Source organism: Triturus cristatus, chromosome 10 (assembly GCF_964204655.1).
Source record: "Triturus cristatus chromosome 10, aTriCri1.1, whole genome shotgun sequence".
In the NCBI taxonomy this organism is placed as follows: Eukaryota; Metazoa; Chordata; class Amphibia; order Caudata; family Salamandridae; genus Triturus; species Triturus cristatus.
Window position 1 is genome coordinate 1,169,958,562 of NC_140593.1, and position 16,372 is coordinate 1,169,974,933.

At 42.5% G+C, this 16,372-nt stretch overlaps 1 protein-coding gene across 1 annotated transcript in view; it reads right to left on the reverse strand.

Annotated features, from left to right (window-relative positions):
* LOC146796879 (extracellular calcium-sensing receptor-like) overlaps positions 1–16,372 on the reverse strand; it is a 222,025-nt gene that overhangs the window by 5,035 nt on the left and 200,618 nt on the right. Inside the window, exon 5 of the mRNA XM_085631413.1 lies at positions 1,014–1,137. Within this exon, the coding sequence (XP_085487539.1) occupies positions 1,014–1,137 (124 nt within the window). The remainder of the gene's footprint in view (positions 1–1,013; positions 1,138–16,372) is intronic.

Genomic DNA, 16,372 nt, shown 5'->3' on the forward strand with positions numbered 1-16,372 from the left:
CACACATGCTAATTTCAGACGTGCATCAGGGTGTCATCATGACATCATGACACCCTTGCACCTTTGAAATTATTCTCAATTTGCGATAAGCAAATTGTGATTCGCAATTTGAGAAAGACTTCCCATTCATTGCTATGGGCCTCCTGGCCCATAGGAATGAATGGGAAGGTATTCCTTAATTGCGATTTCGCAATTTGCTAATCGTAATTAAGGAATTTTAAGAATTCGCAAAATATGTGCGAATTTTTAAATACATCCCGTTTTGCAATTCTCAAATAGCCATTCTCAAAAAATCGCTATTTGAGAATCGCAAATGGAGATTTTGATACATATGCCCCTTGCTCATTTCGGTATTCACAGAAGTTAGGAGTCCTAACTTTAGGACTCCTAAATGCCTTCTGTGAATTCCAAAAGTCTTAAAGTTAGGATTCTTCACAGTTTAGGAGTCCTAAAGATAGGAGTCCTAACTTTACTACTCCTAAACTGAGAAAAATCCTAACTTTAAGACTTTCGGTATTCACAGAAGGCATTTAGGAGTCCTAAAGTTAGGAGTCCAAACTTCACTACCCCTAAACTGAGAAAAATCATAACTTTAAGACTTTCGGTATTCACAGAAGGTATTTAGGAGTCCTAAAGTTAGGAGTCCACACTTTACTACCCCTAAACTGAGAAAAATCATAACTTTAAGACTTTCGGTATTCACAGAAGGCATTTAGGAGTCATAAAGTTAGGACTCCTAACTTCTGTGAATACCGAAATGAGTAAGTGCCTTCTGTGAATACCAAAATGGTAGTAAGTTTAGGATTTTGTCTTAAGTTAGTTCTGTGAATCGGGCCCATTGTCTCTTTGATGCTTACTTCATCTTACATACCAACTGATCATTTCCATTCCTTTCACTGACAGACACTTCCTACTAGTTTAGGCTGATTTTCAGATGCAAGTAGTCCTAGTCTGCTGAGGTGGAGCTGTCCACTGAATATTATATCTTTACCGTAGCAAGTTAGTGGACCCACCTGTTTGGTTGGTGATGCTCCCATCAGGACAGGACACACAGGAGAAGCAGCACTTGGGATGCCCTGTAATGGCAGACTTCCGGTATCCTGGATCACAACTTTCACTGCAGACTGACTTGGGGGGCTGGAATAATGACAGATGGTTAGGCATTTCCAAATCACAGCTCTCCCTATCTTTAAGCATTTTATTGGAATATGTGTGTTACTTGAAACTGTTCTGGATCCCTTTATAGGAAGAGAGATGGTTCTACTAGTAATGGATTTCAGCAGTCTAAAAATGTGAAATGCAAAATGGAGATGCCTGCAACATGTTTAAGTGTTCCAACATTATATCAATAAGATGCCAATAAAGGGAAATCTCAGTTTTAACAAACAACTTTTCAAACTACATAAACATGTACTGCAAAAACCCAAATTAAAAAATGTGTGGAAAATGTAGGACCACACCACACACATATCACTAGATGTTAAAGAGCCCTATTGTAGTTCTACGTCTCCTATAACGAAAACAAAACATGGAAAGGGTAACAGCTTACATAATGGGAGTGTAGTGACAGAGCATATGACTCTTGGATGCACATAAGATGCTGCCTTCAGCTACTCTACAACTGACTCTGGTGTCCAAACTAGGACGTGCGTATTGAAGAAGTCATTTTGCCCCTCCTATGCCTGGCTTAATAACATGCTACTGGCGGCAACAGTGGTAGTCTACATGCCAGAATCTGCACCGAGAGTGTACCTTTACCATCTCTTTCTGTCAAGTATTCATGCTGTCCCATTCAGTCCCCCTCGGTGGTTCAAGTGACTAAGATTATTAGCAGTAGCAAAGCATTCTTGATGTATTTTTATCATAAGAATAATGATTGATGGGGCATTTGAGAAGTTATTGAGTAAGGTGAAGCACAGTATATGCATTCGAAGAAAAAAGAGTGTAGAAGAGTAAACACTGTGGGACACCTTGAAGTATCCTTTAGTTTGGCCATTAGTCACAAGTGAGAATAAGCTTAGCTGCTTTAATATGACGTCAGAAAGTTGAAGACCTGGAGGACTTGACAAAAGCAACCAATGGAAGCTTTGGCAGCCAGAAGGGCTAGGCCAACATCTCATAGGCAATACGTTCCAAACCACATAGTCCTTCACCCCAAACCTAATTTGTTCCAAAGAGTCACATGACATTTCTTCATGCGCATAAACACATTCTCTGAATTAAGGAAGACAAAATGCAAAGTGCCCCAGAAGCCCACCAGAAAATGTAAAACACAAAGGCCTGCAGCAACAACCTCAAGGAGAATGGGACAACAAATCATCCCTGTAATGATGACTATTAAATTAAGAAGAGAAAAATGGCAGAATAAGAGTTCAAAGTTGCCCAAGTGTCTCTGCTGAAGGTAATAGAAGTGTATTTTTGCTTTAACACTGTAATACTTCAAGATAGTTAAGTAAAATGGACAATAAGGATTGTATGTGATGGGCTGAGCATAAACAAATAGGAAAACTCCATGACATTTTAAAGAAGGGAGGAAATAAAATAAGAAGTGGGGTGATGACATGAAAAAAGTAAGTAGCCAAAGTCAGTTTGCATACGTCTGTACATTTCTGACCAAAGCATCTTGAAGAGAAACAAACAATGTAATTTCGTAGCTAGGAACATACAGGCCTATTCAGCAGGTCAACCAATCAATTGCTGCATCTCTCGAGAGTGTCCATAGAATGAAATTGCCAAATGGCAGCGTTAGTGGCCGAGTAACACTATAGACACTATGAAGCTATAGTAATTATCATATCTTCATCCCCTCCTCCCGAGAGATCAATGTCAAAAGAGGAGATTAGAAGCAATTCCCCAAATTCATAAGCATTAAATATGTAAAGGGAGCTAACAGCCATTGTATTGGCCCAAAAAGTGATCTTCCAAGTCATACAGAGGATAAGTAGGACTAAAGCACAGAACAAAGTGAGGCCTACTAAAGGCCTGCTTCTACCACCAAGTTTATATGCCCCAGACAACAGCCTATGCAAACCTACAACCAAAATACCAAAATCTGACTAGTCCAATATTTCATTGGCTAAGCCACCCTGCGAACCATAACCTAAATGTGAGCCCAAGTCTGAGCCGTAGAGAATATTGTTTTTATTTTTACATTCTTATGGACCAATCAACAAGAAGACATTAGATTGCTGTACATTAAACCAGTTTAAGACAGACAGATATTATAATGAACAGAATAACAACCATGTAGAACATATGAAGCAATAACATGACCTGAAAGAAAATATCAGCTAGGGATCAGCAGAAAGAAATGGTAAGGAGATGGAGGGACAGTTTTCAAATGTAAGAAATGTAGGAAATGTAATAATTTTATGGAAGTCTCTTGAAGAAGGAACTTAGGTCAAATTAAAACAACCAGATTTTCTGTTTCCTTCTGGAAATCACTAGTATATCAGGCAGTCAAATATTTAAAGGTAAGGGAGGTCACTGATCCCTAACAAGACAATATTGAAGCTCTCTGCATGATAAATTATTTAGTTTCCAAGTGAAATTGTATTCACTATTCGGATTCCAATTACCTCCCGATTGTTTGATCATGGGGCATAGGTATTCATGTTTGTGGAGATATACAGCGTTGCAAGTAATACAAAACAAACCAAAAAACAAGAGGTTTAACCTAACTTTTTTCATTAGATTTGGAATCAGTTTTACATAAAATCAGGACATATTCTTTTCCCTCATGGTTCCATTTAAGGGGGTTAGAAGACATCCATCCTTGATTCTTCAACACTCACTCTTTCAGTATAGAAATGCCTTCTATTTAGGAGGATCTTTAAGTACTTACAACTTCTATCTACATATTGATGAATGCTGTGTCTCCTCCATTGGAATTCATCAGCAATTTCATGTATAAATTGCATAACATTGGTGCCAGTATCAAACCCTGGGGAGCACCATAGATCGCAAATGTGCCTTGGATGTGTAATTACCTAATCGGACTAATTCTTAATGACTAGTCAGGTCGGGGGTCAAAGCTACTGAAGACCTCACCACCTATGTACAAACAAGTCTCCAGGATTGGTAGGAGTTTAGGAAGACCATTCTTGTCAATAATGACAAAAGAATAAGAGGGCAGGCAGGCAGGACCAATATTAACATGCAATTAACATCAGCAAGTATTTTAAGAGTGACAGTTTCTCTCACACAATCACTTTGGAATCTGTGTTGATAGAAGGCCCAGGTGTTTATTTTGACCAATGTAAATCTTAATTGTATGTCCATACATTTCTTGAGAGCCTTATACGCCCTTGTGAGTTTTGATGTTTTTATAAGATATGGAAAGTGGTAATCTTCTCTTATGTAAGAGTTATTTAATAGGCAGCATACAAATCAAATTGCTGAAGTTATTTTTGAATATCTGAGACAGAATGACATCATCATAGAATGTGTCTTTTAATCCTTTAATTGTGTCTGTTACATTGAACATTGTGAGTAGAGAAAATCCTGGCTACACCTCAACTTTTGGTGATTGGAAGATATGAAGTGAGGTGGTTGACCTCCAAAATATTGTGATTTTTGTGTAGAATACATTTAGGAACTTGTTACATTGATTTAGGTAGACTCTTGTGTTGCCCAACTTTGACATGTTAAGTTTCACCCATTTTGTCAGTCAGTCAAAATTAACTTTATTTGGCTGATTATAGCCATCAAAGTACAAATAACAAAACAGGACAGATCAAATCTACAATCATAAAAGCAATAGATATGAAATCAATTAAGATCCCCCGTCTTGTAACAGTGTAACAGACATAAAAATAAAAAGCCAGAAGACAATTATTAATCTTCGTAGAGTCGTGCTCCACTCAAGATTCATTATCTACAATAGAATAAAATACACTCCATCGAGTAATACGACACTTCATACAAGAATCAGCACACCTCGAGGATCCATAACAGGGAAAATAACAGCGAAAATGAGAATACAGCCCACCAACACATAATTAGGCCTGGGAATAGATAAAGTAATAGGATAACATTAGCCCAACTTACACTTGTCCAACTTTACATATAAAAACATAAAAATAAGTTTTTAGATAAGGTGATTCAAAGCCGTGTCAACAAGGGAGTTCATAAGTGACCTAATCCTATGCCTGATTGCTCCTGTTAGAAAGCGTGCTACCCCAAAACAGACCGAAGGTGACGCTAGCATTTGTAAATATACCAGCGCCAGCCTAACTTGTTCAAAGTTACAACCTCTAAGCAAAGGAATAATAAATTTTCTGTGCAGTGAATTATAATATGCACAGAAGAATATTATGTGAAGAGTGTTCTGGTTCGAGAAATTATCGCAAGGACAAGAATTTAATGTTCCTTCTTTGAAATACCCTTTAGGAAAAGCAAGGAGCCAGGGAACCCTATTCAGTCTGAATCTTGTCAAAACAAAAAGATGGTACGGTTTGTTTATATAAGATAAATATGATTGCATCTGTCGACCCAGGCTCAGTGTAACAAATCTTCTCACCATGGGTTTTTTCAATTCGTTCTCCTCCCTTAGAGCTCTTCGTCTATCTAAAAACTGCTGCTTGAGGTCTCTAATAGCCGGATTACCCAATGCTGTGGGGCTCAAAAATAGGTCAGGGCAGCCAAGGGTTTCCATCTGGTCCTTAATATATCTAATCCATGGAATGTCTAACACCTTTTCTAGGGTGAAACAATCTTGGATGATCAATTGCTTAAGATTTGGAGTGGGTTGTGCCCAAATTCTCAGCCAACGTAATAAAGGGGCAACCGCAATCTGGTCAGAAATAAAACCTGCACCTAATTCATGGTGTATATTAAAAATTGGCGTGGAAGCATGGACCGAAAGCCATCTATGCAAAAAAGTGTTTTCGGCCCGCTGGATTTCTCTGACATCTGTGTAACCCCAGATGTCACTCCCATAAGTAGCCATGGGGAGACACTTAGCATTATAGATCTTCATAAGTGCAGGGAGTGGTTTTGATCCTATTCTTTTTGCAAAGTCTAAAGTGGCCCCCGATGCTCTAGCTAAAACATTCTTTTTGTGTGTACGCTGCGCGCACCATGACCACCGGTCATCAGAAAGTACCCCTAAATATGGAAAAGCGGGGACTTTTACTAACTCTAGTCCCTTACAATAGAATTAAACCTTCATTGCCCTCTTTGAACCTATGGACATAGCATGTGACTTTTTGAAATTAGTGATTAGGTCCAATGACTCCATAAAATCTATAAAACAATTTAAAAGCGTTTGCAGCCCCCTTGCAGTCCTGGCCACCAACACCGCATCGTCAGCTTACAGAAATGCGGAAATCATTTTAGTACCGGCTCTAGGGATATCTTTACAGCAAGAAATCAGAGAATCCCCTAACTTATTAATGTAGAGGGTGAATAGCAAGGGGACCAAAGTGCACCCCTGCCGGACGCCTCTTTTTACTGCCCATGAATCAATCAGGCTACCATCTTCATTAAAGCGCACTGTCGCTGTTGTGTTTTCATGGATGGCTGCCAAAAATGAAATCAAGTCAGCATCTAGCCCTATATCTTGAAGGATCACCCAGAGTTTTGATCTGTTAACAAGGTCAAAAGCCGAGGTTAGATCCATAAAGGCCAGATGGAGGTCCACGCGCTTTTAGACTGTATACTTCCCTATCACCAAATGGAGATTAAGGCATTGGTCCAGCGTACCTTTTCCTTGCCTAAAACCATATTGGAGATCGGAAACTATATTTTGCTCTGTTAGACGTGTCAGAACAACTTTCCCCATGATTTTGGCCGCGGAGTCAAGAAGCGAAATAGGCCTATAACAGGCCAGGTGGTCCCTTGCGACTTTCTTAAAGATCGGTATAATAACCGCCTTGGCCCAAGACAGGGGAAAACCAGACAGGCAGGCTGCATTAAAAACATGGGTTAAAATCTTGGCCCATAGCTTAGGATCTGCCTTGTAAAGGTTAGCCGGTACTCCATCGGGACCTGGAGCTTCCCCCCCTAAAGTTGATGTAATCACCTTATTGACTTCATCAATAGTAAAAACAAGAGGGTGGCATACGCAATCACCAACTGATGTACCTGCCAGAGTTCCGGAGGTCACATAGCTGTACACTTTCCCAAAGTGTTGCACCAGCCTCTTAGCAGGAACTAGACAATCTTTACTGAAGTTTGGTGAATTGTCAAACAATGGACTATTTACAACAGACCAGAATCTGGAACTGTTGGCCAGCACACTGGCCTGACTAAGCTCCTCCCACGCCATCTCCCTTAATTTTCTTTTCCGCCTTTCCACTGCAAGTTTGTATGCACTTCTTGCGTTCTTAACCTGTAAGGCTACCCTAGGTTTTTGCTTAAGTTCCTGTATGAGTTCCTTATGGGTATTCATACAGGTTTCATCAAACCATTTTTTAAATTTTGGGGGCCTTTGACTACAGGATACAGTTAAGTTCAAAGCGACCTGCTTTGTGATTAGGTCAAAGGCATCAAGGACAGATAGTGATTGGGAGTCCTGGTCTGAATAAATCCCAAACTCTTGCGCACAGTTGGTGATTAAACTGTCAATAAAACTGTCAGGGGTGATCCTTTCCCACCTCATTCTACGTGCTTGATCTATAGGCGCAATATTAGCGTTAGTAAATTGGGTCATGGTCCTTCCTTTATTTACAGCATGTATATTAAGGTCCAGTGTCAGTGGATTGTGATCACTAAAACAATTTTTTGTTGCACTTAATGTACCTAGTGTCGACATCAATGAAGAGGAGACCGAAATATAATCAATTATACTGTGACGGGCATGACCAACATATGTAGGTACGAGGGCTATCCTGTCCGACTGCACAGGGCAAATCAAGTTGTGGGTTGATAAAATCTTTCTAAAAACGTGCCGGAAGAGGTATGTTCCAAATGGTTTAGCCCCTGAGGGCCATAATCCTCCTCCAGCCTTGCTAAGCAGTTGGTAGGGCAAACATGAATATTAAAATCTCCCAGGACTAATGTGTCATAATGTGTTTCAGTGCTGTCACCATAATTTCCCAGAAAAGCAGTGAGAGCTTTAAGGTGCTCTAGCTCATCAATTCTAGTGAAAGAATTATAAAAATTAACCACTAGGAGAGTTGGCAAGTTTTTTCCTGTCAATTCTACTACTAAGATATCGGGAGAACATGATTCCATCAACTTTGCTTTATAAGACAACTTGAAGTTAATCATCAATAGTAACCCCCCCCCTTGCTCTACCAATACTGGATGGTGTAGCGAGTTTACAAAAAGATATAAACCCATCCAAATAGTAGGTTTTGTTTGTCCCCCACGTTTCCTGAAGGGCTATGCCATGTGGGGTGCCGCAGGGCTCATCTCTTAGCCCTACACTTTTTAATATCTATGTGGCACCCCTGGCTGGTATCATTAGATCGTTTGGGTTTCAGCTCACCTCCTACGCAGACGACACACAAATTGTGTTGTCTGTGACGGAGGGAGCTGAAAAGGAAACAGGCGCACGTTTCTCAGATTGCATGGGATCCATTTCTAGGTGGATGTCGGCAAATTGCCTTGAGTTAAATTCAGCTAAAACAGAGGTTCTGAGATTCGGCAATAATCCTCTGATGTGGACACCTGACTGGTGGCCTGACATGCTTGGTCTCTGCCCTACACCATGTAGGAAAGCTAAAAACCTGGGTGTGGTGGTAGATGACAAACTCAACATGGGCGACCAGGTGAGTAAGGTGACGTCGGGATGTTCTATGGTACTTAGAATGATCAGAAAAATCAGGTCATATCTATCTGAGGGGTGTCTCAGAACGGTGGTGACTGCACTTATATTATCACGCCTTGACTACTGTAACAGTCTGTATGTTAATATGCAAGCACAACATCAAAATAGGCTGCAGGTTATTCAAAATGCTGTGGCCAGACTGTTGACCCGGACTCCCAGGACTGTGTCAGTCAAAGGCGAACTTAAGAAACTGCATTGGCTCCCTGTCAACTTGAGAGCTCGCTTTAAGTCCTTGTGCATAGTGTTTAGAGCTTTGAATGGGACAGGTCCTGAGTTTTTAAAGAATAAATTCTTCTGGTACATTCCCTGTAGAACTCTAAGATCTACTGGGTTAAAGCTAGTGAAGACACCTTGCTTTAAAAAAGTAAACTGGGGAGGCAGAAGTTTTGTTTATAGTGCGTCTAAAATCTGGAACAAACTCTCTTTTGTGCTAAGAAAGTCCTCGGATTTCAGTTTCTTTAGGAAAAGTCTCAAAACATTGTTCTTCTCTCAGTTTTAGGTTCTTGTTAGCGCAGGTTATCAATGCTTAGCGCCAGGACACCGTAAGGTAATCATGCTCTCTATAAGTTATAATACCATAACATAACATAACATAACATGATATGATGTGTGGCAAGGAAAAGTTCCCAACTGGCGTCACCCTTTTTTGCCCTTAAACCAGCAATATTTCATGTTAAAACTTTCATTATGCCTCCATCAATTATTGTTAAGGTAGAACTGGGTTTTACTATGCCAGCTGATGAAGTCTGGTGGTTCAAGGGACAGGACGGAATAAGATTCGATAAACTAACCATGGGAACATGTATTACATCGTCCAGTATTTCCACTAAATTGTTTAAGACAGCAGGTACTGCATTACTAACAAGTAGTCAGTCTTGAGCATCTAAACCAGAAAGTTCATGAAACCTGTTAGACAAAAAAATGGAGGGAGCAGTCAACGTCAAAGTTCTCACTGAAGTCTTTCAAAAATATCCCAATGGCAAGGCCCAGATGGAGGTGGCGAACATAGGGCGTGGTTCCTGCGCCCTTAAAATCGTCTGAACAACCGCAGGATTTCGAAAATAATGACCACACAATCCCCCTCGAAGTTCTTTAATGATCGTCCCACCCACCCAACTCTGCGCACCATGATGATATTGTTACTCATGGGTATCCTAAAACCTTTATGTTTGGCTAACCAATCTACGGTTTTATTGCGCGGTGTTATTGGGTCCAAGATTCAGTTTGGTCTGGTCTAAGCGGTGGGACACCGGCCAGAATCAACACAGGACATGCGGCCGGGGGGAGATCTACGACATCTCCAGAGCAGTTAGCATTCACGGAATTCAGCGCAATGGGACCATCTCTGTGGTGATTACTAGCTCTCATAGTAGACTTGGCCTGATCAGCAGATAGTGGTCTCAAAGGACCCACAGGCTTGTGCGGGATCTGATCAGCTGGACAAAAGGAATTGACCATACCACCTATCCCCAGGCCTCCCAGGCCCAGATATGCGGTATTCCCCCCAGAGCCAGATTTCATGCATAATGCTCGAGGCGTAGCAGGACTCACATTACCAGTGAGCTCATTTCCTGCTCTGCGGACCAATTCCCTTTTGTTACCCCCCACCGGGCCAATAGCTTCTGGCATTACTGGGTCCACGGGTGCTTTAGCTGCCCCTTGTACCGCACATTGACACCCACATGCCTCCTGATTAACTAGGTCATTACTAGATTTTAAGAGATCTGACAATTTTTCTTCGATCGCCCCTAGTTTGCTTAAGAAAGGTGCTAAGAGAGCAGATATTAAAGTCTCCAAGTGTTTCCAGTGGTCAGGATCACTTCCAAGATCCATCATGGTATGGTGGTCAGTGTTAAAAAAAGAGGCGTGCCACCATTAGGTTTCGGGGAGTGATTCTCGTGTGTCCCTAAAGCTTGATGTTTAAGCTTAACTTTGGCCTTGTTGCTCAGTGCCACACTTCCCCTTGTACGTTTTGCAGGCGGCTCACCATTCCCTCCCTCACCATTCCCTCCTAACCTGGATTTAGAAGAGCATGCCATACTCTCCCTTTCCCTAGCAACTCTTTTGGATCTAGTTGCAGGATCACCTTGGGCTACACAGGTCGTGATTGAGGTATGTGCTAAAGTTGAGATAGGGGGTGCAGGCAGATCTATTTTCTCCTCAGATGAAATAACCAGCGATTCCTTAGGTAAGCTCAGTCTCAGATTTTGGGTAAGTTCCAAAGTGCCTAGGTGGTCTACCTCCAGTACCCCTGATTTGAAAGCTATACCATCAACTAGCTCCCCAGCCGACAGCCGAACTTGCAGCTAATGCATCCAAACTTAAGTGGTCCGTAATTTGCGGAGCACCCAGGGTAGATTCGACCAAAGTTTTAGCCCCCAAGGATGATCTTTTTTGCCCTGCATAAGTGCCCAGAGAGAGCCCTTTTTTCAGTGAGCTGTATTTCATGTGTTAAAACAGACTCCGCCCTTGATAAAAACGCATCCAATGTTCCCGCTACTCCCCTCCTAGCCCTCAGACCTGTAGCTTTACGTTTAGTGGTCATGACCAGTGTCTCAATATATAACACCACCTTCTAGACAAGCAAATGTGTCTTGCACGGTGAAGGGGCGTGGCCCAGCCCTGCCTCCTCCTGGCTCGGACGGGCTCAGATGGGCCCGCCCTTGGCCCCGGCCTTCGCCCGGCGCGCGCGCACACATCCCACGAAGCGGGTGCCGCGAGGTGTAATGTAGGCTTTTTCCCCTGCTCAGGTGTCGCGCATTAGTGGCAGGCAAGGCTTCCTGGGACTTGCAGTCCCCTCGATGTCCAACAGCGTCCTCCTGCAAACAGCGAAGTGGCTCCCGCGAAGCGGGTGCTGCGAGGTGTAATGTAGGCTTTTTCCCCTGCTCAGGTGCAGCGCATTAGTGGCAGGCAAGGCTTCCTGGGACTTGCAGTCCCCTCGATGTCCAACAGCGTCCTCCTCCTAGCAGCGAAGCGGCTCACCCATTTAACTATACCTTATGGGCACTTTAGAGAGTTGGTAATGCACCTTTGGCTTTTAAAACAAAGGTATCTGTTATTTTTTCTAGACTTTCTCCATGGAGTCTAAACATAGTGCCATGTTCTCTATAATTTTTGAATTTACAATCTTGTGTGGAAAGGATCATCTAAGAACCATGATTTTCCATTGTTTTTTATGCATTTCATTTTTCTCAAAGGATAAAATTGCGTTAGACAAACAGATAAAGGAAGAAATACATGTCAAAACAAAATCATAAACAGCAACAGTCACAAAGTTTAAAAACAAGACGGCACAGAGGATCAAAAAAACTGATTTTAGTCTGACCTAAAGTAAGCGTGGTATGGTTGAATCTAAGATAAGTAGCACCATCAACTCTGAAGAACGGTGATAAAGAAAGTTTATGAGAGCTCTTAAATTGAAACTGGTAAGAAACAACCTAAAACTGCAAGGTTTGCTTGAACCCTGATAGTCCTACTATAGAGATTAAGCAGGCCGTAAATTCAAACCCTTTAAACTCCCTACTGTCTAAATCAATACAATTGGTTAATTACATGACCATGTTATTTTCCTGAACAATTACCCACCTCACTGCCACGCCCCATCTATGATGGAAAGATTTAATTGGTTCTAAACCCATTTATGCCAGCCACCACACACATTGCTCTCATGTGCTTGAAGCCCTGTCCCGTTCAACAATAGTAACACAAAAATGCCCCTTTGTGTGAAATTGTCATTATGTTTTTACTCATTTTCTCATTGCTTAATAAAGTATAAAAGTCTTTATTCTTGAGATGTGCTATATAAGTTTCAGTTAAGTTGATAACACATCCCAAAAGTGGTGTATAACACTGTAACAAAATACACTTGAGGGTTTATTTTGCTACAGTACAGACACAAACAACACATTACACGGCACACTTGAACTATTACATCTGCACACTCAGTAGTGCAACTTGCCACATCTTTGGCATCACCAATGTATGCAGCATTGACAAATACATGCTCCTTTTATTTGCGAGTAACTAAGGGGCATATCAACAACAACCGGCGATAATTATCGCTAAGCGCACTTAGCGCTAGGATAATTATCGCCGGCTAGCATTGATTTTTATCGCTGAGATAGCGTGCTATTAGCAACGCTTATCTCAACAGCAATGAAAATCCTCACGCTAACTGGCTAACGTGAGATTATCGCTGGAAACCCTGCGATAATCTCACGTTAGCTTGTTGATAGGGACAGACAAACTTAGCCATGATATCCTCCTTCCATAGGATATCATGGCTAAGTCAGAAAAATACCAGACGTAAAAAAGCAGCGTTAACCGCGGTTAGCACTGCTTTTTTTGTCTTCTAACAGGGTTAGCGATATTCTTGATAATAGGAGAAATGTCGCTTAGCGACATTTCTCCTATTATTTTTCTCTGGAACGCCCCCTTTGCATCTCATTAGAGATGCAAGGGGAAGCGTAGAGTAAAAGGGTGCTAACATGCAAATTTGCATGTTAGCACCCTGTTGTTGATAGGGTGCTAGTTTTATCTCTGCTTTTTTGGCTTTTAAAGCCAAAAAAGCAGAGATAAAGCCCTTGTTAATATGCCCCTAAATTATTACTTGCACATCAAAAGTTACCAAATGCGGACCCAGCCAAAAATCAACAATCCAGCATCAACAATATTATGTGCACCTCAAGCAATCCCTAGCAAACAGGTAGATTGAGAAGGCTGAAGGAAGCAGATGTCATAACATCACGAATGACATTGTTTCAATCTTTTGACAGCACTTCTTTTTCTTCAGAAGATTCCACAGCATCAACACTCTCCTCCCAGTAATCTAACAAGTAAGAACAAAAACAAAATGAATATAATACTTGCAATAATCAGAGCTACTGGTAATTACTCTGGCTCACATTTCATATGTATAATTCCATTGTTTTTTCCTCACTCTACAGACAGGCACCAGCCACATATAAACTTAGTCCTGGACCTGCCGAAAAAACGACACACAGATACATTACATGTCCCCGCCATGAAACACAAGTGACTCCAGTCAAGTTGCAGCTTTGTTGGGTCTCATCAGTGAAATGTGGATTGTATCCCATCACACAGTTAGATACCACGCCAGCAACTGGGCATACCCATGGTCATCTCATGGATACTAAGGGCACAATTTAGGGGTAGATGAGGGCTATAGTCGGTCCCAGTCTTTAGTGGTGGGGATTCAAAATGGCTGACTTTAATGTGTCTGTGAAAAAGTACCAGTTATCGTGATTATTTCAACTTGTTTTTCTCAATGCCACCCCTAATAGCCTTAAGAATATCATTTTTATTAAATGACATATTAAATAACAAGCACTTGCTTATGTTTTTCCTTCATGTCTTCTTCCATGTCTTGCTTCATTTCTTCCGTCCTTGCTTCCCTCCTTCTATCCTAGTATCTCGTTGGATCCATGGCATTCCTGATCATGCAGGGGCTTTTTCTCTTCAGTTTTAAGAGGAGGTGGGGGCAGAGAAGAGAGTTAGTGGCATTCCTGCTGCTTTTAAGGTAATGCTTAGTTGTTGTTCTTCTTTAAATCATCTATGTAATCTCTTCCTTGGATGCAGTGCAGCTCCGGGTTGTAGATATAAATAAACACTGACAAAGTAAAAACGTCTGTGGTTGTCCGACTTCTTATTGAAATGACCAAAACATGCTTTTTAAAAATGTTTTAGTAAATCCTTATTACAAAAAACATAAAAAGCAGGTGCCCTTGTGTGCACATGCATGAGACAGACAAATGTATGCAAATACTTCTGTAGTAAAGCTTCACAGAAACATGCATATTGGTGGATATATGAGCATGCAGCTAGCAAACACAGAAGAATACCTTGACAGAGCACTATCTGCACATCTGGGTATAAGGTCTTGAGAAGACAATATTTTCTATATCTGAGGAGTGAAGAAAAGGAGGAAGATGGTGAACGCCGAGAAAAAATTCTGAATGTGGCGGTTATTCTCAAGTAGTAGTATCATTTATGTTCAGCAGCCTTTTTAAATGCACATTTTTTAGTTTATATAATGCATTCCTTTATTTGAGAAAAAAATGGGATTAAAACATTTTGCAAAAAAAATGCCATGCTTGCAGAGCAGATGTGGTGCACAGCAAGCAGCATTGGCAGCTCAGTAGACTGGAGGCTTATCTGGTCCTTGCAGAGAAAATAAATAGAAACTAAACATGTAAATAAATAAAATAGTCCCAGGCCACTCAAGGTGATTATTGTTTGGGCAGAAGTGAAGGGAGCTAATGGCTGACCAATTGCAACATGATGTATGCTATGGTGTGCAGAAGGAAAGCGGGAAGGGGACACAAAAAGGAAAATGAATGAAGAGAGTAAGCTGAAACCTCCTAAATGCCTTGACTAACACAGAGCCTAAAAATATTCTTCACATGGTATGCAACACATAGGGGTCGATTCCGATCCGGGTCGGGCAGCTCTCCGAGAGCTGTTCGTAGCCTTACCTTGTGACCGACACGTAACGGTAGCCGGTCCGTCCTGTAGATGAAGTACGATGCGCATAACTGCCAAAAACCCGACCGACATATAGGCTGTGATTCAAGCTCCATTCTCCGTCTGAGCCGTAACCCCTAACGCCGAACCGACTGACAAGTACGATGCGTACTTCCTACGCACTGGACGGGTCGCCACGCATGGCACGTCACAGCATCCGGAAAAGAAGCATATCAGCTATGATTCGCGCCACAACTCAATCCATGGCTACGAGACAGACCAGCTTGCAGCGGGTACGAGACAGAGCAACAAGCAGCGTGCACGAGATGAACACATCATGAATCCCATCGCGCAGGTCATACCAGTACTCTACATCTATGAGCGGATTAGGAACAGACGCGGACGGCGTCTACCACCCAAACAAATGACACGTACCCGCAAAATGGCACACACACACAGGGGATCCATATCCTGGCCACTAACAACAGGCCACGCTAGGGGTTGAATGGTCAGCACCACTACCACCCACACCCATAGGGGACCTGTTGCCCATCACCACTGCCACCCCCACTCATTGGGCTTATGTTGCCCATCACACCTGCCACCCCCACCCATAGGGGACCTGTTGCCAAGCACCCCTGGCACCCCCACTCATAGGGGGCCTGTTGCCATTCACCCCTGCCACCCCACCCATAGGGGACCTGTTGCCCATCACCTCTGCCACCCCCACCCATAGGGGACCTGTGGCCCATCACCCCTGGCACCCCCAATCATAGGGGACCTGTTGCCCATCACCCCTGCCAACCCCACCCATAGGGGACCTGTTGCCCAGCACCCCTGCCACCCCCACTCTTAGGGCTTATGTTGCCCCTAACCCCTGCCACCCCCACTCATAGGGCTTATGTTGCCCATCACCCCTGCCACCCCCACCCATAGGGGACCTGTTGCCCAGCACCCCTGGCACCCTCACTCATAGGGGACCTGTTGCCCTTCACCCCAACCACCCCCACCCATAGGGGACATGTTGCCCATCACCCCTGCCACCCCCACTCATAGGGGACCTGTGGCCCATCACCCCTGCCACCCCCAATCATAGGGGACCTGTTGCCTATC